Consider the following 24,234-nt stretch of genomic DNA (forward strand, 5'->3'; position numbering starts at 1 on the left):
CCTAGAAAGGCTCAGAAGATGGCGACAACTTAGAAAATGGAGTCGCCCAAGCATAGGCCTCTATTCCCACAAATGAGCAAAATTAATATGCAAGACGGCATAAGAGTATGCCAAAGCCAATAGCAAGCACTGCCGTTAAGCAAGATAAAGTCGGAAACATAAAAGGACATAATCAAGCCCTACTTTGTAGCTTATTCTTACTAGGCAGGCCTACACATCACTATGTTAGGTCAAAATATACTGAGATGGTGATGGGCAACAGTGATAATCAGGCCATTCAACCATATAAATGGCACATTCATTACACCATAACCTCCGGGGTCTTGCAGGCCTCCGCCTTAAGCCCAGTCCTTTTTAACATCTGCATGGCTCCCCTGATATACCTGATAGCATCTTTTGATATTGAAACCATCTCCTATGCAGATGATACTCAGTTAATCCTAGTACTAGATAAAAACTCTACCATGACGGAAGAAAATCTGCAACACTGCCTTACAGAGGTGTTCCACTGGATGAAATCAAACCATCTGAATGTAACATCCAAAAAACTGAAATCATGCTGGAAAAACAAACACTTTTTAACACCGCCTTTGGTGGCCCAAGGATATTCCCTCTCCTCCAAACACAGTAGAAATAGTGAAGTACCTGGGAGTAGAATTTGATACTTCACTATCTTTCCATCAACAAGGGCTCTCGGTGCCCGGCATCTGTTTCCATCTTATAAAGTCTCTCAAAAAGTTTTTGACCCACTACCCTGTGTGGCGAGAAAGTCAGTAGCAGTAGCCCTTATTATATACAGATTGGATTACTGTCACAGCCTATATACAGGGACCAAAAGTCTGTCCTGTAGAAATTGCAGATAGCCCAAAATGCTGCTGCTCGCCTAGCTCTTAAACTGTCGCGAGGCTCCGCAGCTGCCTTAAAATCCTTACAGTGGCTGCCTATCCATAAAATAATCCTTTTCAAGATCTTAATAATCACCTACAGAGCCTTTAGATCAGCTGGACCCAAGTATCTGAGGGTAAGAGTTAAACCATATGTGACGCAGCCCCCGTAAGATCTTCATCATCCAACTTTCTTTCACCCCCTGCTTCAGCTACATCTCTAAAGGTGGCAAATCTGTAGCAGTCCTAGGAACTAAAGCCTGGAATTCACTACCTATCCATCTCCGTTTCTGCCAGGCTGAACCAATTTTCAGGAAACCCTGAAAACCTGGATCTTCGGAGTCCCAGACACCCTAGTCCTCTCACTTATCTGATACTGAGACCTCCTGTTGCTTTCAATGTATCGGTCCGTTATAGCGCCATGATGCTCCTTGGAGTGACAGGCTCCACAAAAACTATCATACATACATACATGTACAAATCCTCGTAGGCATTTGTGCAAAACCTTGTTCCTGTCTACCTGTAAATAGACAGCACAATGCCATAAAACTGCTCCAGTCGATTCTGCTTTTTTGACGCATCATCCTACTATAGACGGCCTAGTGGTTAAGGCTTTCACTAGCAGGAATAATCCAAGATATTTTCCTTCAGCTCTGCCAGTTAGGGAGTCAATGAGACTTAAGAATTTGGGAAATGAGCATTCTCCTCAACTAGCCTTGCTATTCGGTCAATCAACACCAGCTGTTTGCTGGGCTGCTACTCCCGCGTATTATGTGACTTTGTCACAGAGAGCTTGCCTCTGGTCCCTGAGGAGTTCTGAACCAATTGGGCACAAACTGTTCAGCATGGCCAGGATGTGGTCAAATATGTCATACGGTCTGTGCCTGGTGTAGACTGACTGTTTAAGCAGAGCGATTGCCACTAGCATGGTGCACGTGTGGATAAAATCCATCAGGCTTCTTGGGTAAGATTCAGGTGTGACTCATGGATATTTGATCCCTCTATTAAGATGGGACTAGCATTGAATGAAGCATATCCAATTTACGTCCAAACAAATGACAATCATGCACTCCTGAATCAGGATATGATTTTATAGTAATTAAATGGAATAAATGTACGCAAAACATTAGAACAAAACAAATATATGTACACACAGATATACACTTAGACATTTACACTTGATTTGGTGATGTGAAGTGAAAACAAAGAATATATTTACATATCACAGCACAATATATACATAACGAATAAACACATACACAAGACACAAATTTAAACACAGTGTGAAATATATAGAAAAGTGATTCAACGCAACTAGCAAATGGTCTAGTTATTCTGTATTATTATGGGTGATCGTTGACACTTGATAGAATACGTCGATGTTTCGACCCCTGGACAATAGAGCGTTAATGTTATTGTCTGGGAGGGTCTTCTTCAGGACATGAAATTACCCAAATTCCGCGAGTGGAACAGGATTCACTTCCCAGGCCTACATATAACTTAGTTCTAGCTACTCACATTGCTTGCTTATATTTGTTAATTGTGCATGTGTAATTAGCATTGCTAACTTGTGATATTTACATGTTAAAACATTCAATGTTGGTTGGCTATGCAACATAATTACCTACTCAATTGTATCCTGTGTTGTTCAAATTATAATGTGCTCTAAGGGCCTGACTACAACTTTGGGGGACCTGGAGTGGGGTGGCATGCCGCCGCCCCACTCCAGGACCGCCAAAGCCGTCCACACACTGCCTGCCAGATTCCAAGTTAAAATCCTGTGTGCTGTCCTGTTCCAGCTGCCCACGGCTCTGCCTTTCAAAAGCTTATAGAAGAGACTTAGAAAGTCAGAGCTATGGGCCAGCCACAGTGTGTCCCAGTACCGCATGGACTGTAAAGTCCAGGTTGTCTTGGAACTAGGGGTTCGGAAAGACAGGGGGGTACACCATGTGCCAGCCTGCATGCACCCCCATGCTCAGGGGCAAGAGAGGACCGGCAGCAGTAACATGGAGAAAGAACCTTAAGGACACAGCTGACAGTGAAGAAAATCTAAATATTCTTGGCAGCGCCTCAGGGCCCCACCGTGAATATTGCGGTACTCTGACTACTGTTGCGGCGGTCTCGTGGCAGGCCGACCGCTGCAGTTATAATACTGCAGGTGGTCCCATAATGCGGCGGTTGTTGGACCGCCACCATGACTACGGCGGTCCTATGGACCACTGTAGTTGTAATTAGGCCCATAATGCCCCAAGATGCCTAGCCTTGTTGGAGCAGAAGAACTCAGAGGGTTAAGGATTATGGTACTTGAGATAAAAAAATCCAAATAAGCTTCATTGAAAGTTTTACAATAACCTTGTACAAATAGACAAAATAGCCAGGGTCACATTGTCAAAATATCTATGTACAATTAGGAACCGTTCCCAGGACTCTCCGGGGAGACAGGGAGTAATCTGGTTCAGGACCGTCTACATTGATGTGAATGTAGGCGGGAGGAAGGGGGGGGGTGAGTGCGAGGTATGGCCGGGAAGGCATGTAGGGTGAATAAATGACAATGATGCAGGTTGAAGTAATGGAGCAGTCACTTTGGCTGGGTCGAGTGAGTCAGCAAGGGCACAATGAGTCTAGGGGTAGTCGGAGGGGAGTTCGCACCATAGGCATAGAGGGGAGAAGCGCATCAGGGGAGTGCGGCCTCCACATTGGTCATTTTTGCCTCTTTCAAGACTGCATCCCATATAGAGTCCATGGGGTAAGAAGTCCTCTGGAATCCTCTCAGTGTAGGGCATTGCTATCTGCTTTGGCCCACTTGAAGAGAGTTGTGCCTCAAGCCAAGACAGCAGGTGGGACGCGGCGTTCCAACGGTGGTAAGAACATGCTTCACCAGGAGGAGAGACAAATTTGCGCATTTGCAAAACAGGAATCTTCTTTATCAAATCAAAGTTAGCTTTACTCGGTTTCTAAATAGAGAAATACCATAAAAGCACGTACAAAGTTCAATACACCAGATAAAATACAATGTCAATAAATACAGATAAAAATGAAACATAAAATGTTAAACAGACATAAAAACTCTACTAATTGCTCAACACAGCTAATGCAGTGCATATTAAGGGCGGGTAATCACCATAAGCCTCGTGGGGTACCTAGTTGCTGCTATTCTTCAGCCTTACAGTAACTTAAAAAAAAGAGTACATTAAAGATAATATCCCCCAAGAGCATTTGTTAAAACATAAGAGCCAGTCTGACTTCGGAGAAGTTTGCCCTTTTCAAGATGGGAACAATATATGCCTTCCAGGGAATTTCATAAAAGCTGCAACACATGGTAAAAAGCAGGGTATCCTTTGGGGACCTATTGCCACAACCTCAGGGGGAAAGTTTATGGCCCCTGTTTCTGCCCTGAAGATAAGCTAGCAAGAAGGGCAATAAGTCGAATCAGAACCTGGGTAGCAGAAAATGGTCATGTCTACTTTTGACAACAAGAAGGTATGGTTTTGTAGTTGAGACTGTCTGTAACATAAAGTGACGCAGAGCACAGTGCTTAGCTAATGCAAGCCCTTCCTTGCCCATAAGCCTCTGCCTAAAAAAGTGTTCTGTGACCCATTTAAAATCTACTTTGCGTATCCCCTCTAGCGTGCTAAATAAGTCTCCTCTCCCCAAATTCTGGAAGGAGACCCTGATGTACTTGAGTCATTGAATTAGTATTGCGTGATACAGAGCAAAACAATCTTTTTAAATGTTCTTGCTTAGCTGGATGCCAGGCCTTAACCAAATTTTCAACCAAAGAGCAAGAGGACGGAAGGCCACAGTATCAATTAATTAGCCCACTCCTAATTCCGTCTGTACTGAGAAGATGGGGGTTCTTTGAGGCACAAACAGGAGCAGCCTCAAGAGCCCATTTCCCACTGTTTGCAGCTCAGCCTGGTTAACATATCCCAAAATTTTGCTCCCATAGTTCACTTCCGAAATATATTTGGTGCTGTAAACTTGAAGGAGGGCATTGGTTGGTTTACTGCCCGGTCTTGAGGAAAAACTAAAAACTGCAGTGTTTGAAACTATAAAGTCCTCCTTTTTTATGTTGATTGGGGGGTGCCACCTTAATGCCGAATCAAACAACATACCCAGGTAAGAAAACACCTCAGTCTTGGGAATGGCACAAGAACCTAGGTTAAACTTTGATGATTTACTGAAGTGTAGGCCAATGACCATCCTAAAAGATTTCTTATCATTGACCAATAAGTCCAACTCCATCATAAAATTAGCTAAGGAGTATTCCGATATTAAACACGCCAGAGACTTATCTTGAATGTTCTGCCAACCTTTTACTACGTGACATGCCATGGTATCTCTGCAAATCGTCAATGCGTTTAGTTGAGAGAAAATGACTATGCTGTATAGAACGTACGTGCGTCTTGCCGTAATGATTATTGTATGGTCGAGAATAAAGAGTTTAAAAAAAAAGAAGGATACGCTGTGTGGCCCAGAAGGCAGGGCAGCATTGGGAGACCCAGATAAACTCTGAGTGGCCGACTCAATTTCTTTCAAAAAAATGTCCACTGCCCTTGACAAAAAGGCGTCCATACTGGTAACCGTGCTGGTGAGGGCATTAGGAACACCAGCATAGGGCTCAGGGTTCCCCATATCAAGCCCCAAAGTTAACACAGGCCTTTCTCAAAGGGTCTATTGTGATACCGAATGTTCCAATAGGCCCTCTGGCCCGATAAAAATAAAGGGGCTTATTTATGAGCCCTTGCGTCACTTTTACGCTGCAGGTGCATCACTTTATGTGACTCACCAGCAGGGTAAAAAAGGCGCCATGTTGCAGCATATTTACAAAGTGATGCATCTGGGTAGATGCGTCACTATTTAAACCCCTGTGCCACATTATACCTGCGCCAGGTATAATGTGTGCAGGGAGGGCGTTCTGACCAAGTAAGCCTCGTAGAAGTGACACCGTGAAATCTATTAGATTTCACTGCATAATTTCTAGGATGCAAATGCATCAATATCTTATGCCTGCCTCACAACAGGCCTAAGACTGACGCAGGCTCATTTGAAATGGGACTTGCCCATGAGAAAAGACCAATTAATGGAGTTGCGTCACTTTCGTGACACACTCCAGCAATGAGTCATTTTTGCACCTACAGATACGTCAGAAATACTGATGTATCTGTAACTCCTTGCAACATAATGTATCATACTGTAAATATGACGCATCCAGCATGTCGCAAGGAGGGCGCAATGAAAAGTGACAAATCGCTGTTTTCACGCAGCAATGAGTCACTCATAAATGAGGCCCAAAGTTACTTGTGCCAGAGCCCAGTCGCACCTTTCTTAAATGGGGTTATTGAATGTGCCGGGGAAGAGCCAATAACCTGTTATAGTAAACTTCCCACGTTACACCAAGTCCCTGAGGGATTAGGATACAGAGCAAACAGGATGAGTAAGACCCAGCTGAAACAGACAAGATATGAATACAGAAAGAAAATCTCCTACCGGTTCCCTTAATGCCGGCTGAAGCAGATGAAACATGGAATCTGTCCGCACCCTTTAAGTCCTGCTCAGCCATCCGGTTTGTTGTGGGAATGGACCAGCTGAACATCTCATAGCAAAATCTTCTCCACTTGTACTCCAAAGCCAACAGGGGATCCAGCCCAAACTCCTCTGGGCTCAGACAGGCTCTGACAGGCCTGCCCTTGTCCCATGCTTTGCCTGGGCACAGCCCACATACGTCCCGCGGTCTGTGGAGGGCACTTTTCATCGCACGTTGGCAGAGGCCCTTCCTTCTAGCCAGCGATGGGTTGTGGGATCAAGAGTCACAGTCTGCAGCAAATGGCAACAGCACCAGGGCGAACACCAGCAAACCAAATGTCCCGCAGTTTTGGAATACTTGTAGATCTCAAGGGCTATCAACACCGAGTTTGAGAGGATATATTTTGCAGTAATGGCCGAGACTAGTGCAATGAACTTGTGCCAGAGTAGTTCATGACCACAGAATATGTAGGAAGTCCCCTGAAGTAATAGTGCAGCGGGGCAGATGGCGTTGGCCTTGATAAAGTATTTGTTGATCGCCAAAGGGAAGAGGTATGCTAGATGAAGGATGTAGTATTAGCTCAGTTTGAATGTGATGTTCTGAGATATAGCCTGAGGGTTGGCCAATGCCTGCTTACACTCAGAGTCCCAGAAGACCCTGCCAGTGTCCGCTTCCCATTTGTTCATAAGGGAGCTGAGGGAGCAGGAGGAGTGGGGCAGCAGGGCTTTATAAAAGTCATGAAACATGTCTATGCCCTGCATCCATTGTATAGATGGCTTGGACTAGGCAATACACCTCAGACTCAGCGTCCACAATGGACCAGAAACTGCAGAGCATGCACTGTATTCAACCATATGTGAAGTATTGCCCTGTGTGTAGTGCAGACTAATACGTGGGGTCTTCAAATGTGAAGAGGCAGCCTTCTTCGAACAGGTCGCCAAGAATATCTAGATTGGAGTGGTGGCAGTGCATCAAGGTGCCTCGGCTGTGGGGTCCATGAAGGTTGGGGAGACCATGAAAATGAATGGCAGGGGTTTACGATAGAAGTGGTGAAGAACCTGTGCATAAGATCATAGCGCTACCCAGAGTAGGAGGGGTTGAGTATGAAGGCACCAGGGCCCAGAAGCACGTTGAGGTCCTACGGCCCGAGTGGTGGTCCCTGTGAGTATGTCTCTCCTACAGAAAGCCACACTAGCCTATGACTGAGCCATTGAATCTGTGCCAACAAGAAATAGAGTTTAAAGTCTGTTGCCCCAACCAACTCCTGATCTGCGAATGGTGTAACTTGGTGAGCTACACTCTGCGTGCCAGAAAAGCGAAACAAGGAGCGAGTCCAAGGCCACAAAAAATGTCCAGGTGAGTGTGGCTGGCAAGCTTCCAAGCTAATACAAAAAGAAAGGGAGGATGATTATTTTGGAAATGGCAATCCACCTCATTGGAACACAAACCAATATCTTCCAGAATGTCACCTGGGAGGTCAGGGATGGTAACCGGTCAGGTTGCCAACCAGCATGTCACGATTGTAGTGGTAAGTCCTGATCCCTAATATTGGAATGATGTATCCTCCCAGCGAAACGAGTTCCCAGCCAAGCCAGAGGGTGGGTGAGTGGAGCGCGGGGGCAAGCAGTAAAGCACATGACAGTGCTGCAAAGTTGTCAAGTTTCTAAACTAATTTGGTGGAGTCACAACAGAAATCGTGAAGCTCTAGAAGGAGATTGCCAGCATATAGTGAGACCAAGTGGACCCTATCTCGCAACGAGAATCCGCATTCCCCTCCCAACTTCCTCAAGTGTGCTGCCAAAGACCCCATGGCAAGTGCAAAAAGTAGAGAGGAGAGGGCAACCCTGCCTTGTGCCTCAACAGATTGTGAAAAACATTAGAAACATGTTGGCCAAGCTGGCTGCAGACCTGAGGTTGGAAGCAGGGAAGATGGAAATAAATTGGATGACGTGAGGTTTGAAGCAGTTGTGTGGGAGCGTAATGAATAGAAAATTCCACCGCAGGGAATCCAATGCTTTTGGGAGATTGAGGCTGAGGGCCAAGGCACGGAGCAGGCCCAGGGGGTTGCCTCCATAAGTCGATAAAGCCAGCGTAGATTGAGAGATGTACTTCTGCAGCATAAATCTGCACTGGGTGGAGTGGATCAGATCAGGGAGCAGTGGTGGGAACCTAGTGGCAAGGATTTTTGTGAGGATTTTATAATTGGAATTGAGGATGGCAATTGGTCTATATGATGCTGGGTCCGCCGGAGTAGAGACTTGTTCGTGAATCTGGAACCAGCAGTGGTGGGAGGAATGTGGACAGTATGGCCTCCACCTAGGCTGTTCCCTAAATTTTTGCCAGGTTGTTAGCCAGGCTTCCTGAGCAAACATGATAGAATTCAAGAGGTAGGCCATCTAAGTTGAGAACTTTACTCACAACTATGTCCGTACAGGCGGGGTGATTGGGCATGTAGGTCTGCGGAAGAGGTGGCTGGCAGTTGTGGAAGGGAAATAGTGTATAGGAATTCTTACACTTGGATCATAGGAGGCTTAGGATCGTCAGCGTAGAGTTGGTGGTAGAAAGTCAGAAATGTATAGAGGATGTCCTGCTGGAAGTGCAGTGGTGCTCCCCTGGGGTCACGCATGCTGATAATAGGTTTGCAGGCCATATCCCAGGAGGTCAACAAAGCAAGTTGTCTCTCAACCTTGTCACCCTCAGAGTGCGTGCAGGCTGGGTAAGTGGTGAAGTGTAAACACCGGAGCCTTTCTGAAAAGGAATGCCTCGTGGGAGCATGCGTCAGAGAGGGTCCCCACGGAGTAAGGGGTCAAGGACAGCTCGCTGCTCAAGGCAAGTGAAGGTTCTTAGGCGCTGGAGAGATCCCTCTCGAGGACCTCGAGGACCCTAATCATCTCCCAGATAAAATGGCAGTAGCTCATGGATTTCCATTCAATGAGTTTCAATCTCATTGCGCACATTGTCAAAGCACTCGTTGATGTGGGAGGCCTGCGAAGAACGGAACAGGGGGGTCCTTTCGCATGGCGGCTTGTAACCGCCAGGTGGGAATAGGAGGGATTGGGCTGCCCCAAGTCAGTGATTTGATGACAGGACTGTGGTCGGAGATGGATTGGTCAAGGTAGGCCGAAGAATCGAACTGGGAGCACAGAGAAACAGAGCAGACTTGGCATTTCTGATCAGTATGCTACTATACAGATTCGAAAACGTGCCCTTCGGTGCGGTGATGTAACAAACAATACACAGATGTTGATTATCCATTATTTATGTATTATAGGCCATTTACTATGGCAAATTTGCATTATGTTTCTCTTTTGCGCTGAGTCACTGTCCACATCAACAGATACCATTTTAGGATTCTTCTAACACATTTTCTCCATTTTGTCTGCATAACTCCAAAAGGTAATCGGTTTAGTCTTACTTTAACTAAGTCGACTCTGTCCTTTTCACCAGAATAATTTCCAAGCATTGCTTTTGTCTCTCCGCCACCTTAAGTGGACTATATTCCATCTCAGTGTTTACCTGAATAAATGTTCCCATAGTTCTCTGGTTAGGTTATATATTTGCTGTGCTCACATCTGTCTTTAATGCTTTTTCTCCATTTACTCTTTAATCTTTAAGGTTATAGTAGAAATGGAAAGAAAAACGACGCCAACTTTTACCGCTTCAGCGCGGCGCAGATTCCTGCGCTGTGCTGAACGTTCCATTGGGCTTATGGAACGGTTCCGTCATGAGCACAGCTCAACCGACGCTCATGACGGAACCGTTCCGTCATGAGCATGGAAGGGGTTAAACGTTTTATTTACATTCAATTTCATCTATTTGGCATGTATTATTACTTATATTTTACGTAAACTTTAATGTCCGTATTAATTGTAGGACACATCTGGTATGCTCTACTTTTACTCATAGTTTGGCTATTCCTTAATAAAATGGCGTTCACAAAAACAAACTTTCAACATTTTGTTAGTTTCAGTTTGGAGTTCACCAAATTGATTTTCTCTGTAACGTCATGATGCCGGTGGGGTTCTGGATCTTCATTTACTGTTTTTGTTCCCCAGGTCTGTTCTTTATCACATTCATTGTTATATCAATATACCTTGTCTGTACTCAGGGGTACAATTTTAGGATGTAAGAAGTTTCTGTACCCACGGTGTTAGCAGTCCTGAAATAATAGTGTCATATTTCCGTGCCTCCTCACAGAAAGATCAACATTTGTCTACTTAAATATTCTTTTACTATTCAAGTAGACTTTAAAAGAATTTCCATTTTTGTGCCCGGATCCTGACAGTACTCATCACCACCTTTTTCCTCATTTACCTTTTAATAAGAATAAACTTGTTTGTACAATTATGAAGCACATTGAGCCATTACTTTCAGAAGTTCAAAACGTATGAATATAAAAAAAAGAATGATCAGGTCAAGATAGGGAAGGACTTATGAAAGACAACAGGCCACATGATCACGTGTTCTCTTATCTTCTCAACAGGTGGTAATTCAAGGACGGCCATGGTGGCAGCTCTCAGTCCTGCTGACATCAACTATGATGAGACCCTCAGCACATTACGGTGAGGCAATTTAGAATTAAGGTCTCTGAGATCCTTTAAAAACATGATTCTATAGACAACTTGTGCCAGGTGATTGACATGTAGATTAATTTTTTACAGCTTTTCCCATGATAACTAACTGTAAAGGCTGTTTGTTGTGCCCTGGACATGATTCTACCATATTTCAGGTCTTCTTGCATTAAAATGTTATGACTGCTATGTGCTAGGCAGTGTTATTCTGCATATTTCACATATCTCCACTAATAGGAACTGTAATAGGTGGTGGTCTAGTTGTTCACGCACCCATACACCCATGACATCCGCAGGCCAGGCGTGGCCTGCGGGGAAGTAATAAATGGGGGACGGCCGCTTGGGGCACGTCACTTCCAAGTGTACTAGCTGTGTGGCCTCCTTATGTGTACAGCGCGTTCCTGACCCTGCGATAGGCCCTATGCCCTATCGGGACCACGAACCGCCCCAAGGCCCGAGACGTTACACTGGCGACGAGCGGAGGGTGCCCAACCCTCGCTCGCACCTCGTGCTGCCCCTGGAAGCTGCCGTCTCATGTGCGCAGCAGCGTAGCTGTGTGCCCCGATTACCAGAGCTGCCGTGTCTCCGCAGCACCTACACGCGCTGACCCTCCTCTGTGGTGGCCGTACGTTCTGCGCCACTCACTGAGACAACGAGCAGCTCACCCACGCCTTCCTGAAGGCCCGGGCTCGGCCGTCTGAGTCGACCTCGCCCGCTCCTCTGGAGGGCTCTGCTCTGCCCCGAGCGCCTGCAGGTGTCTGGCGCCTCAACCACACGGGGTGCTCAGCCTGCTGACGGCCCCTCCCGCCTCCCTAGTCGGCCTCAAAAAAGCATTGGCAAAGCCAGAAGTCTTTTTCATCATCAAGCACTGGCACATCCCAAAAAAAAAGGAAGAAAAAAAAAGAAACCTAAGGAAGAAGGGAAGAAAGAAATAAGGCAATAACAAGAGAAGGGAGGTGACACACAGCAGCATCAGGCTCCCTACTGGAAGCTCAAGTAAGGAGAGCACGAACACACCAGGGGCGGGAGTACTCTGAGAGGGAGGAGAGATCACGACTCTGCGCCACGTGGAGCACGTGCGACGCCATCTTTGTCCTTGAACCGGCCTAGACGTCTTTGAACAGTCCCCACCAGGCACGATGGTAGACGGAAACGACGCCGCCGCGTCAGCCCACATCCCATTTCAGCACGCTGCGTCAGGAGTCCTACCCCCTTTCAGTGAGCTAGAAGATCGCGCGACTGCCTCACCCCGGTGGAGAACATGGATCGACCGCCTCAACAACTACTTCGTCGCGACCAGAGAGACCAACGAGACGGTGCAAAGATCCATGCTGCTTCACTATGCAGGAGACAAGATCTTCAAACTCTTCCAGCCCAACACAGGAGCGGCGGATAACTACGACGCAGCGGTGACGGCGCTAAATGGCCATTTCGACCGGCAACTGAACCCAGTTTTTGAGATCTTCAAGCTTGGACAAGCCCGCCAAAGAGAGGGAGAATCGATGGACATGTTCTGCGCACGACTCCGGGAACTAGCCAGTACGTGCACTGATGAAGACCAGCCAAAAGAAATCAGGAGACAACTAATTCAAGGGTGCCGTGACAAGACCTTGCAAGGCCTTATACTGAGAAAACCGAGGATTACGCTGGAAGACATACTAATACTAGCCAGGTCACACGACCTGTCCGCGGCTCGAGCAAATGCTATGGACCAAGCCCTAACCAAGTCCCAAGGAAAACCGGACCCCATCAAAACGGAGCGAGCTGATGCGGTGAAGACCAGACCGAGAGGAGACACGTTCAAAGGACCGAGAGGAAACTTATCAAGATCAGGGTGCTGACACTGTGGCCTTGAGCCACATGCTGCTAAGGACTGCCCCGCCCAAGGGAAGACCTGCACCAATTGTGGGATTCTAAATCACTTTGCGTCCGTCTGCAGGAGGTGCAACAAGACCAGAGACTTCTGAGGACAGAGACCCACAACGCGAGCCGTTCGACAACTATCGGTAGCTGACACAACACCAACCATGCCCAGAGGAATCCTGCAAGGCACCTGCCAACCGTAGAAGACTCTTCAGAGGAAGACGAGGAGGAAGTATATGTAGTCTCCTTCGCAAAGGAAATCAAGCAATGGCGCCGACCATAACCTACATGCATAGTCCAGGTCGCGGGGATCGAAGTGAAAGCGGTCATTGACACGGGAGCGACCGTGAGCGTCATGGGCCTACAACAATACCGAAGCCTACGCCCTCGTCCTCCCGTGGTGCCATCCAAAACTCGAATATACGCGTATGGAGCGGGCATGTCCCTGCCGCTGAAAGGGAAAATCTTGGTACCCATCAAAGCAGACGACCTAGAGGTAATGGCGACAATCCACGTCATTGAAAGGGAGGCAGACACCCTTCTGAGCAGCCACACGGCCGAAGACCTAAAACTAATTGCCTTTGCCAGACGTATCAGAACATACCAGGTGCAAGAGCACCTCGGGCAACTCCCCGAGCTATTCAAATGCCTCGGGCGCATCAAATGCAAACCCATCAAGCTCCACATTGATAAGTCAGTCGCCCCTATCGCCCTGCGGCACAGAAGAATCCCATTCCACCTGCGACCACTCGTGGAAAAAGAACTGGAAGCCTTGGAAGAACAAGGAGTCATCGAAAAGGTGACCGGACCAACACCGTGGGTATCCCCGATGGTTATCGCGGAGAAGCCCAAGCAGCCAGGAGCTATCCGCCTATGTATCGACATGCGACTGCCCAACAAAGCAATCAAGAGGGAGCGCCACACAACGCCAACAATGGATGACATCATAGCGGATGTCAACGGCTCCAAATGGTTCTCACAGATTGACTTAAACGCAGGGTACCACCGGCTACCCCTGGCCGAAGAGAGCCGATTCATCACCACTTTTAGCACCCACCTCGGACTCAGGAGGTACAAACGGCTGAACTTTGGGATATCCTCGGCGGCCAAGGTGTTCCAGAACACCATACGGGAGCTGTTGTCCGGACTACCAGGAGTGCTGAATGTGAGTGACGATATTCTCATTCACTCCGCGACAGCCGCCGACCATCACAAACACCTCCGGGACACGCTAAAACGACTCAGTGCGCATGGAGCCACTCTACACAACAACAAGTGCCAGTTTTTACAGCCATTCCTCGAATTCTTTGGCTATGTCTTTAATCAGGAAGGCATACAAGTAGACTCAAGGAAGTCGCAAGCCATCAAAGACACCCCCACACCGACGACACCAACGGAAGTGCGAAGCTTCCTGGGAATGGCCACCTACTGCGGGCGGTTCATCCTGGGCCTGGCCACCCGAAGTGAACCACTACGAGCCCTCACGAAGGCAGACGCAACCTGGCGCTGGGGCCCAAAAGAGGAAGAAGCATTCCAAGGGATAAAGGATGCCCTCCTGGGAGAAGCCACACTAGCCTACTTCAACCCAGCGAAGCAAACAAAAGTGTTGGTGGACGCAAGCCCAGTGGGACTCGGGGCAGTGTTGGCTCAAGAGCAGGAACAAGGACAATGGGCCACTCTGGCGTTCGCCACAAGGCCCTCACCCCTACTGAAGCAAGATATGCCCAGATTGAGCGCGAGGCACTCGCCATCAAGTGGGCTTGTAACCATTTTCATCTGTATCTCTGAGGGCACCCATTCACCATGGTTACCGATCAACAACCTCTGGTCCCCCTCTTCAACGGAACAGCCCTATATCCACCCCCACGCATTGAACGCTGGGCGGTTCAATTGCAACCATACGAAATGGAGGTTGTCTATTGCCCAGGGTCCAAGAACCCGGTCGATTTTCTTTCAAGGTACCCCGCTCAGTCGGAGAAACACGAGAAAGACGAGGACGGCGAAGGGTATGCTCACTGGGTAGCTCTCACCTCATGCCCCCAGAGTATATCCCTAGAAGACGTAAAAGAAGCTGCCGTCACCGATGCCGTCTACACCAAAACACTATGCGCCGTACAAGACGGCTCATGGACAAACTACCTTCGCCAGTCCAACTTATGGACCCCTGAGGATCGGGAAACCCTCACAAAAATGTGGCGAGTCCGTCATGAACTAAGCGCCAAAGGAGAAGGCATCCTGCTGAGAGGACCACGGTTAGTCATCCCTCAGAGCCTCAAGCAACGGGCAGTCCAACTAGCCCACGGGGGACACCAAGGAACCACCAAGATGAAGGCACGGATGAGGGAAAAAGTCTGGTTTCCGGGTCTGGAAGACATGGCGGAGGAATATGTCAGACGGTGTTTGTCCTGCCAGCTGACAAGCGGGCCCCAGAGGCTGAAGAGTCCTGAACCGTCCTGTGGTCCAAAATAAGCGTGGATTTTGGGAGCTTCCCGGGGGGAAAACACACACTCGTCATCATCAACGCCCATTCTAAATATCCCCATGGTAGAACTTATCCCGTCGACAGCATTCAACCATGTTGGGCCAGTGTTGGAAAAAGTGTTTGCCATGTTTGGTTTCCCTCACGAGGTACGCAGTGACAATGGTCCCCCATTCCAAGGAGCCGAGTTTGCCACTTTCCTCCAACAACGACGCATATCGCATCGTCTCATCACCCCGCAATGGCCCCAGGCCAACGGGGACGTCGAGCGTTTTATGCGCACTCTGAGCAAGATGTCTCGCATAGCAGTTGTGGAACAAGTGGATCCGGAGCAAAGACTACATGAGTTCTTGAGAGAATACCGAATACCCCTCACTGTACAACTCAACGGAGCCCATGGGCACTCATGCTTCACGGCCCCCGCCGTGACCTACTCCCCACCTGCCCAGGGTGGTCTTCCCCTCCACCCGATGTCGAGGAAGTACAAAGACGGAGAGTGCGACGGAACCAGGAAGCAAGCACCCAACGCCGCGGCACCCCACGGAGGCTCAACCAGGGAGCGAAAGTCATCCTGCGGAGACGACGCCAAGGAGGAAAGTTCCAAACACACTACGAACCAGGCACATGGACCGTCACAGCGAACCGTGGCACCATGCTAACTGCCCGAAAAGGGACAGAAGAAGTATCCCAAAACACTTCGTGGTTCAAAGAGGTCCCGCCTGAACAACGCAGGGAGACCTCAAACAACCATGCAAGCCCCATGATCACGGCGATCCCCGAAGAAGTAACGGGGGAATCAGCGATCAGCGAGTGGCCAAACCTGCAAAGTCCCTGAAGGAAGCCATTCCCGCCCCACGGAGCTGACTACGAGAGCTCAGGCCGGAACAGCACAAGAGGGCGTACTGGCACCCAAAGGTACAGTCTGAGGCCGAACCCCCGCCCAAGTCAGCGGCTAAGGGACTATGCATGCTGACGAGGCCGGAGACCCACCAGCAGAGGCTCACGCAAGTATTGTGTTTTCAAGTGATGGACTGAGAGACATTTGTGGACTGTTATGATTTTGTTCAAACAACTGTTTAGTGAAAAGAACTGAGTTGGATAGGGATGTAATAGTTGGTGGTCTAGTTGTTCACGCACCCATACACCCATGACATCCGCAGGCCAGGTGTGTTCTGCGGGGAAGTAATCAATGGGGACGGCCGCTCGGGGCACGTCACTTCCAAGTGTACTAGCTGTGGGGCCTCCTTATGTGTACAGAGCGCTCCTGACCCTGCGATAGGCCCTACGCCCTATCAGGACCACGAACCGTCCCAAGGCCCGAGACGTTACAGGAACCACAACACAGTCTTGCCATGTAGTGTGTAGTGCCTTGACGCCCTTGGGCTAAGTTAGCGCTTTATAAATGTTATATTCGTTCATTCATTCATTCATTTAAAGAAGGGTGGAAGTCACTATATTTTACGCACTATATAGCATGGTAATATTATTGCATCCACTCCATCAACCTACCACTACGTTGTAGAGTAAGCAAATAATAACAGTTCTTAATTCCACTTACAGTTAACTCCCAAGGTACTTATGGGTGCAATTAAGAATAGTAAATGCATACTTACCACATGAATATAGTTGCAGGGCGACGTAGTGGATGCATTATTATCGTAAGTGGTATTAGAAACCTCAATATAGTGACATATGGCACACAGCAAATGTCTGATTAAATTAATAGGAGCTCACAAGATGTAAGTATATTTAGACTCTGACTACCGAAGCTGAAGTATATCAAGACTATGACAGAGTGAAAGTGTAAAATGGAAAATTGAATTCCAAATGAAGGGCATATAGCATGAATTCCATTCCACAGTCTGGGAGCCTGAAGCATAAAACATATGTCCCTGCCACATTAGTTTTGAAATGAAGGCATGGACAGCAGAACATATTTATATGTCATGATTATTTTAAAGACTGATTCAGAGCCTTGTTTTTCAGTCCAAACAGTGATAATGCTGAGATCTACAAACAGTCTAGTGCAACCGCCTAACCAGATGAAAGCAGAATGAAGTTCGAGTTTTCAAGAATAGATCCTTTGGACTCTCATGTGGCTCCATATTAGAAGAGGTGCAATGCCCTTGTGCTGGTAGGACAGGCTATGAGTGGGATGCCTTCCCAAAGAAAGGATAGTAGTGGGCATCATTGATATTCAAAATTCTTATAATTGTCGGCCATTCGTTCCATCGTTGGGGCTTGCCAGAATCTCACGTGGCACTGTGTAATGGAGGGTGCTGTGTTTTTTCCCCCCATGCTCCAGCTACAACCATCTTAGCAGCTCCAAGACACAGCCACAAAATAGCAAGATCTCCTAAAGTGTGGCGTTTTTAGTGTCTCATTCCCTATACCCAGCAGTACGAATTCTAGAGTAGTTTGGAGAGGGTAATCCAATATGGATTTGATTTGCTGTAACATTTCCTCCCAAAAGGGTTTCCTGGTCAGACAATTCCACCATAAGTGTCAGATGATACCCAAAAAGTCGCATCCTCTCCAACAGAAGTCCTTTGTGTAAGGGTAATATTTTTTAAATTTGGGGTATAAATACCAATTAAACACCACTTCATAGTGCTCTTCCTCCAACTTTGTAGAAAGATTGATTACATTTGGGGATGTCCTCCCATAATTTTTGCCACTGTGTGTCGGAAATAGTGTCCTCTAATAGTTCAGCCCAAAAGTGCCTGTGATGGGACTTACCCTTGTGGAGCGGGGCTAAGCAGGTAGACATAAAAGAACGAAATGGAGCCTTTCATCCCCTCTGCATGACTTACATATTTTTCAATGTGGTCAAGCTCTCTGGTTGCCGCTAGGCGTACATCAGGGTGCTAGACCCAATGCCTTTGTTGAGTACAGTGGTATCTCTTGGAAGCTGTCAATGCAAAGTCTCTTTGGCACTTCACAAACGTAAGAACTTCCCACCCGTGGAACAAATCTGAAATCATTAAGCACCCGACTTCCCTCCATTAATCAAATTGGCCAAGGTTGAAGCCCCGGCGTGAAGGTAGGATTAAAGTGTCAGCCTACGCCCAGCCCTAATCCGAAACAAAAACAGATTGTCAGTGGCCACAAACAAGATAAATTAGATACAGGGCCAGGGCAGCCTCCTCCACCTGGACCTGCAGGAGAAGTCTGGCTTGTGCACTTTAACATTCATGTGTTTCTGACACCTCAGCTAATCTAGGGTAATTGTGATGCCTACAATCAGGAGAACACTCCTATAAACTGCAGACACTGCACACCCTGCCCCTTGTTTAAAATACTTTGCTAATTATGAAGGTCTGGAATCATCACAAGGCATTGATGCATGCACATAGTAAATGTTAGATGGGGTTGGCCATGTTGCTTTAATTTGCAATATGTTGGTTATCCTCAACTGCTAGACTGCTTGTGTTAATTCCACCGATTTAAGTCTGTGCCACAACTACAAGTGCAAAACATAACCCCATAAAACAACACTACTCAAAAGCAGGTAGAAACCACTTGATGTCTTCATTAAAACCAACGGGAATCAACCTAATTCACGATCACTCAGAAGATCCCTTTGCTGGTAAAAATGCTGCTGCATGACCAGAGGCTTTTTGTGTTTACTGATATAACGACATACAAATATGTAATAAAAATGGGGGGGGGGGGGGGGGGTGAAGCTTGCCAGCTCGCAATCTCACTGCAAAGGTCATCTTAATGAAATAGCACTGGGGGTGTCTTTATTTACATGATTGTGCATGAAACAGTTTTTGGTCAACTCTGTAGGTCAGTATCTATAAGCACTATTAGTCATATTGTGTCATACAGTGCTGATAAGTACTAGGACCTCCGTGTGCATGTTTTTGTGCTGTTGTTATTGCTGCAGTGTAACAATGGGCAGCGCCAAAATGCATTCTAAAACATGCTGTAATGCCACATCACTCCTGTTGTTTGTTTTACTACTGCCTATATGATAACTTTTAAATGCCAGGGCTACTGTGAAAACCCAATGCTGGGGGTGAGTGCTTGTATTGTCAACGCTCCGTCCATCATTTCCTTTGGTTTTTCTTTGTTCGGCATAAGTTGGCAGGGTATGCTCAGACGTGAGTCCCTTGCTCACTTTGCCACTACTGGATTCAAGCAAGCCGGGCTGAAGAAGGCTGAAATGCCAGAAACCGGTCCTCGGTAGCTTGTTTCCGGTCCAGGGAAGGCATGGCTTGGCAGTTCGGGCTGGACTGTTCCCATGAGGCACAGGGTCAGACTGATTTGCATATGGCCATGTCTGAACTGGGGTGGCAGAGTGGGCTAAAGAATGGTGATGGATTAAAGCCAGATAAGTTGACTGGGGGTGAGTGCTTGTATTGTCAACGCTCTGTCTATCATTTCCTTTGGATTTTCTTTGTTCGCCATAGGTTGGCAGGGTATGCTCAGACGTGAGTCCCTTGCTCACTTTGCCACTGGATTCAAGCAAGCCGGGCTGAAGAAGGCTGAAATGCCAGAAACCGGTCCTCGGTAGCTTGTTTCCGGCCCAGGAAAGGCATGGCTTGGCAGTTTGGGCTGGACTGTTCCCATGAGGCACAGGGTCAGACTGATTTGCATATGACCATGTCTGAACTGGGGTGGCAGAGTGGGCTAAAGAATGGTGATGGATTAAACCCCAGATCAGTTGACTGGGGTGAGTGCTTGTATTGTCAACGCTCCGTCCATCATTTCCTTTGGTTTTTCTTTGTTCGCCATAAGTTGGCAGGGTATGCTCAGATGTGAGTCCCTTGCTCACTTTGCCACTGGATTCAAGCAAGCCGCGCTGAAGAAGGCTGAAATGCCAAAAAACGGTCCTCGGTAGCTTGTTTCCGGTTCAGGGAAGGCATGGCTTGGCAGTTCGGGCTGGACTGTTCCCATGAGGCACAAGGTCAGACTGATTTGCATATGGCCATGTCTGAACTGGGGTGGCAGAGTGGGCTAAAGAATGGGGATGGATTAAACCCAGATCAGTTGACTGGGGGTGAGTGCTTGTATTGTCAACGCTCCGTCCATCATTTCCTTTGGTTTTTCTTTGTTCGCCATAAGTTGGCAGGGTATGCTCAGACGTGAGTCCCTTGCTCACTTTGCCACTGGATTCAAGCAAGCCGGGCTGAAGAAGGCTGAAATGCCAGAAATCGGTCCTCGGTAGCTTGTTTCCGGTCCAGGGAAGGCACGGCTTGGCAGTTCGGGCTGAACTGTTCCCATGAGGCACAGGGCCAGACTGATTTGCATATGGCCATGTCTGAACTGGGGTGGCAGAGTGGGCTAAAGAATGGTGATGGATTAATCCCATATCAGTTGACTGGGGGTGAGTGCTTGTATTGTCAACGCTCGGTCCATCATTTCCTTTAGTTTTTCTTTGTTCGCCATAAGTTGGCAGGGTATGCTCAGACGTGAGTCCCTTGCTCACTTTGCAACTGGATTCAAGCAAGCCGGGCTAAAGAAGCCTGAAATGCCAGAAACCGGTCCTCGGTAGCTTGTTTCCGGTCCAGGGAAGGCATGGCTTGGCAGTTCGGGCTGGACTGTTCCCATGAGGCACAGGGTCAGACTGATTTGCATATGGCCATGTCTGAACTGGGGTGGCAGAGTGGGCTAAAGAATGGTGATGGATTAAACCCAGATCAGTTGACTGGGGGTGCGTGCTTGTATTGTCAACGCTCCGTCCATCATTTCCTTTGTTTTTTCTTTAACAACAAGTTTGCCAGCTCTAGGCACAAATTAAAACATTACCTGATTCTGCTACAGGCCTGAGCAGCATCATGACTCTGCCCAACCCACCTCCCCCAACAAAGCCAATGCTATGGTTCCCTCCTCCAACTATGCCATCCACGTCCACTTATTTTTAATGATGTGCACAATATCTTTATCTTCATTCCATTCCTGATCCTGGCTGAGCTATGATTTTGTGGATTACTGAATGTAACTATTTACAGACTTTATGTATATGTTTTATTGACTTTAAAATACTTATAAGCAAAGTTATATTATGTCTGAATAGACCACCAACTTGTCATACCTGTTGTAGGAAATTACAATATTTTGCATGGCGTAACCCCAGATTTTTGCAATATCTTTTTTTGCTTGGTGTAGAACTCTGTGCAGTGAAACCCTGCTAACTACTAGTAAAGTGCATGTGCTCCCCCTTTTAACACATTTGGAGTGGCATAACCCTAATGAGCAGAATTAATGTGCATATATGTCCCTAGGGTATGGTACAAGGTGTATCCAGGGTGTGTACGTCAAATACCACTAATGGACTGCAGCACCTATTGTGCCATTTACTACAGTAGCAGTGTAAACATGGCTTCAGGTCTAAAGTTGTACCTTGACTGTAGCAATGTAAAAACTGTAATTTGGCCTGTCAAAATAAATACTTTGGACAGGTCTAAAACCTCTTTTCAAATAGTAATACGTCATCTGTAAGTAGGCCTTATAGCCCATAAGGCAGGGTCCATGGTATTTATAATAGATCATGTAGAAAATTAAGGCTAAACATGTCTTTACCGTGACTAGCACCTAAAATTGTTTTCACTGTAGAAAGTCTGGCTATTCCATAGAGAAACATTGGGATGCACTATTAAATTTATTAATGCTACCTTTGGCTAGAGCACATGTAGAAATGTCATTCATGGATTCATTGTTATATTTTTTTAAGTCCAATTCCATAGTGAAGTCAAAGTTTTTAATAAAAATGGAGGAAAATGTACTGTTAGAAAGTTACCTTCTCTCTGCCTAAAACCTCTGAAGGCTAAATTGCATTATACTCCATCTTCTGCCTTTTAAGTGTTCAGTCCTGAAATAAGGATTACAACCTGCTCCCAGAGCAGTAACAAAGGCCTGAGTATCTGGAGTTTTCTGTACCTCTAGCAGAATGACCATGTGGGCAGTGCCCAGGAACTTAATTTACTTCAAAGGAGGTCCATGTCCCAGACAGAAATCAGAAGGCACTTGGCCAGGTGCCTTCTTTTGTTCCTTTTGTCAGACATTCACTGATCTCAGTGGGAGGGGGCTGCCCCCAGAACCGCTTTGAAGTTGCCATGTAGAGCAAGGGTTGCTCATTTTCCAGGCTACACCCCTGGTGTGGGCACACAAGCTCTGCACATCTTGGATTTAGGCGGAGAGGGGCACTGTGGTATTGCTTGCAGTCGGACACACAGAAAATGGTGCTAAAGTGGGCAGGGTAAGCAATGGGAACTTTCACCCATTGGTTAGGGAGGAACCAGGAGTTGCCTCCACCCACACACAGGCATAAATAAAGTATCCCCATTATCCTCTTCAGAAGATTACTGGACCTCAAGAAGATCACATGAGGACTGAAGTTGCTGTCTGATAACTGAGAATAGCTCTCCACAGCTTGGCCTGTTCTCTCCCTTACCCAAGACAAGGAAGTGGACTCCAAGGATCATAAGGCTAACACCCTGTTCAAGCTACAGGGACACAACAAACTACAAGATGTCTTTAGTGAAAAGTTCCAGCTGATCAGTTCCAAACAGACCTGCCCTAGTCCCTGCTGTTGGCCTCTGCTGGACCTTGACCCACAAGTGCTGTCTTTGAGGTCCTGAGGTCATTGGATGGGTCTGGGTGGACTTCTCCTACCACCCCAGAACACCTGAGACTTAGAAACATTTTGGCTTCAAGACCTCTGGAGGACTAGGACAAACCTGACAAATCAATCCAATCAAGGTGTGTTGCTACTGAGCTGAAGATTTAGGTTCCCCCGCTCTCAGCTTTATCGCAACAGCAGATCCTCACAGTCACGAACTTGTGGAAACGGTATCCTGCTTTGTGGAGCCTACTTCGGCTATTGCCTGCAACCTTGCCCCTCTGGAGGAATTTGAGCAAAAAAAAAGAGAGTGAATGTGAACAAAGAGATCTTGACCAGAACAAAGGGACCAAAAGGTATTAGCTGGTAAGAGACCTTTCCTGGGCATATAATTCAAATTTCTCCCTCAAAAACCAATAGTTTCACTTGGACCTTATCCAGCAGCTATCTGGCCTCATGGAGCCCTCCTCAGTTACAGCATGTCACCCTGCCTCATTGATGTCCCAAGGTAAAACTTCTGACCGGCTAAAACCTAGTTGCTATATCTGACCTGTGCTCCATCACAGATGGCCTCAAATCACGTCCCAGTGTACCGTGACCAGTTGGCTGCTGTTGGCACGTAATGCTTTTTGATGCTGTTTGTATTTAAAATTTCATAAATCCATATATCTGGTTCCCCTTAATGGATTTGTGTCGTGTTGGTTTCATTTTATCTATACTACTATAATAAAGGAAGAACTTTCAGCCTTTGAGGCGGGTAAACTCGGGAACCACAGCGCCAATCCACACACCCGATACACCGTTGGAATCGTCAGGATGTGTAGATGGTTATAGGCTATAAAAATTAAACAAAAAACTTTAATTAAAAAATTTACAGTAAAAAAAAGTAGTCCCTCCGAAGTAGCGCCGGCCACGACGTGCGTGCTCACGTCAGGAGCGCGGGGAGGAGCGACGTCCAGGAGCGCGACGAGGAGCGGCGGACATGGTGCGGGGGAGGAGCGGTGACGTGAGGAGCAGCGGACAGGCCAGCGGCGGTGCGAGCAGCGGACAGGCTGGAGGAGCGGCGGCAGAGGTAAGGGAGCGGCGGACATGGCCCGGGGGAGGAGTGCTGGCGTGAGGAGCAGCGGACAGGCCAGCGGCGGTGCGAGCACGGACAGGTGGGAGGAGCGACGGCTGAGGTAAGGGGACGGGGACCCATGTCGGGGCAGGCGGGGATCGGGGCAGGTGGCGGTCGGGGCAGGCGGGGGACGGGCCAGGCGGGGGCCGGGCTGCTGGACAATGTCGCGGCGGGCGGAGGTCGGGAAGCCTGTTGCTCCCGGACAACGTCGGGACGGGCTGCT

The 24,234-nt window shown here is 47.6% G+C and overlaps 1 protein-coding gene across 1 annotated transcript in view; it reads left to right on the forward strand.

Moving 5' to 3' along the window:
* KIF1A (kinesin family member 1A) overlaps positions 1-24,234 on the forward strand; it is a 2,072,061-nt gene that overhangs the window by 626,872 nt on the left and 1,420,955 nt on the right. The window contains exon 12 of the mRNA XM_078667093.1: positions 10,895-10,973. Within this exon, the coding sequence (XP_078523219.1) occupies positions 10,895-10,973 (79 nt within the window). The remainder of the gene's footprint in view (positions 1-10,894; positions 10,974-24,234) is intronic.

The sequence above is a fragment of the Lissotriton helveticus genome, chromosome 11 (genome assembly GCF_964261635.1).
Source record: "Lissotriton helveticus chromosome 11, aLisHel1.1, whole genome shotgun sequence".
Lineage (NCBI taxonomy): Eukaryota > Metazoa > Chordata > Amphibia > Caudata > Salamandridae > Lissotriton > Lissotriton helveticus.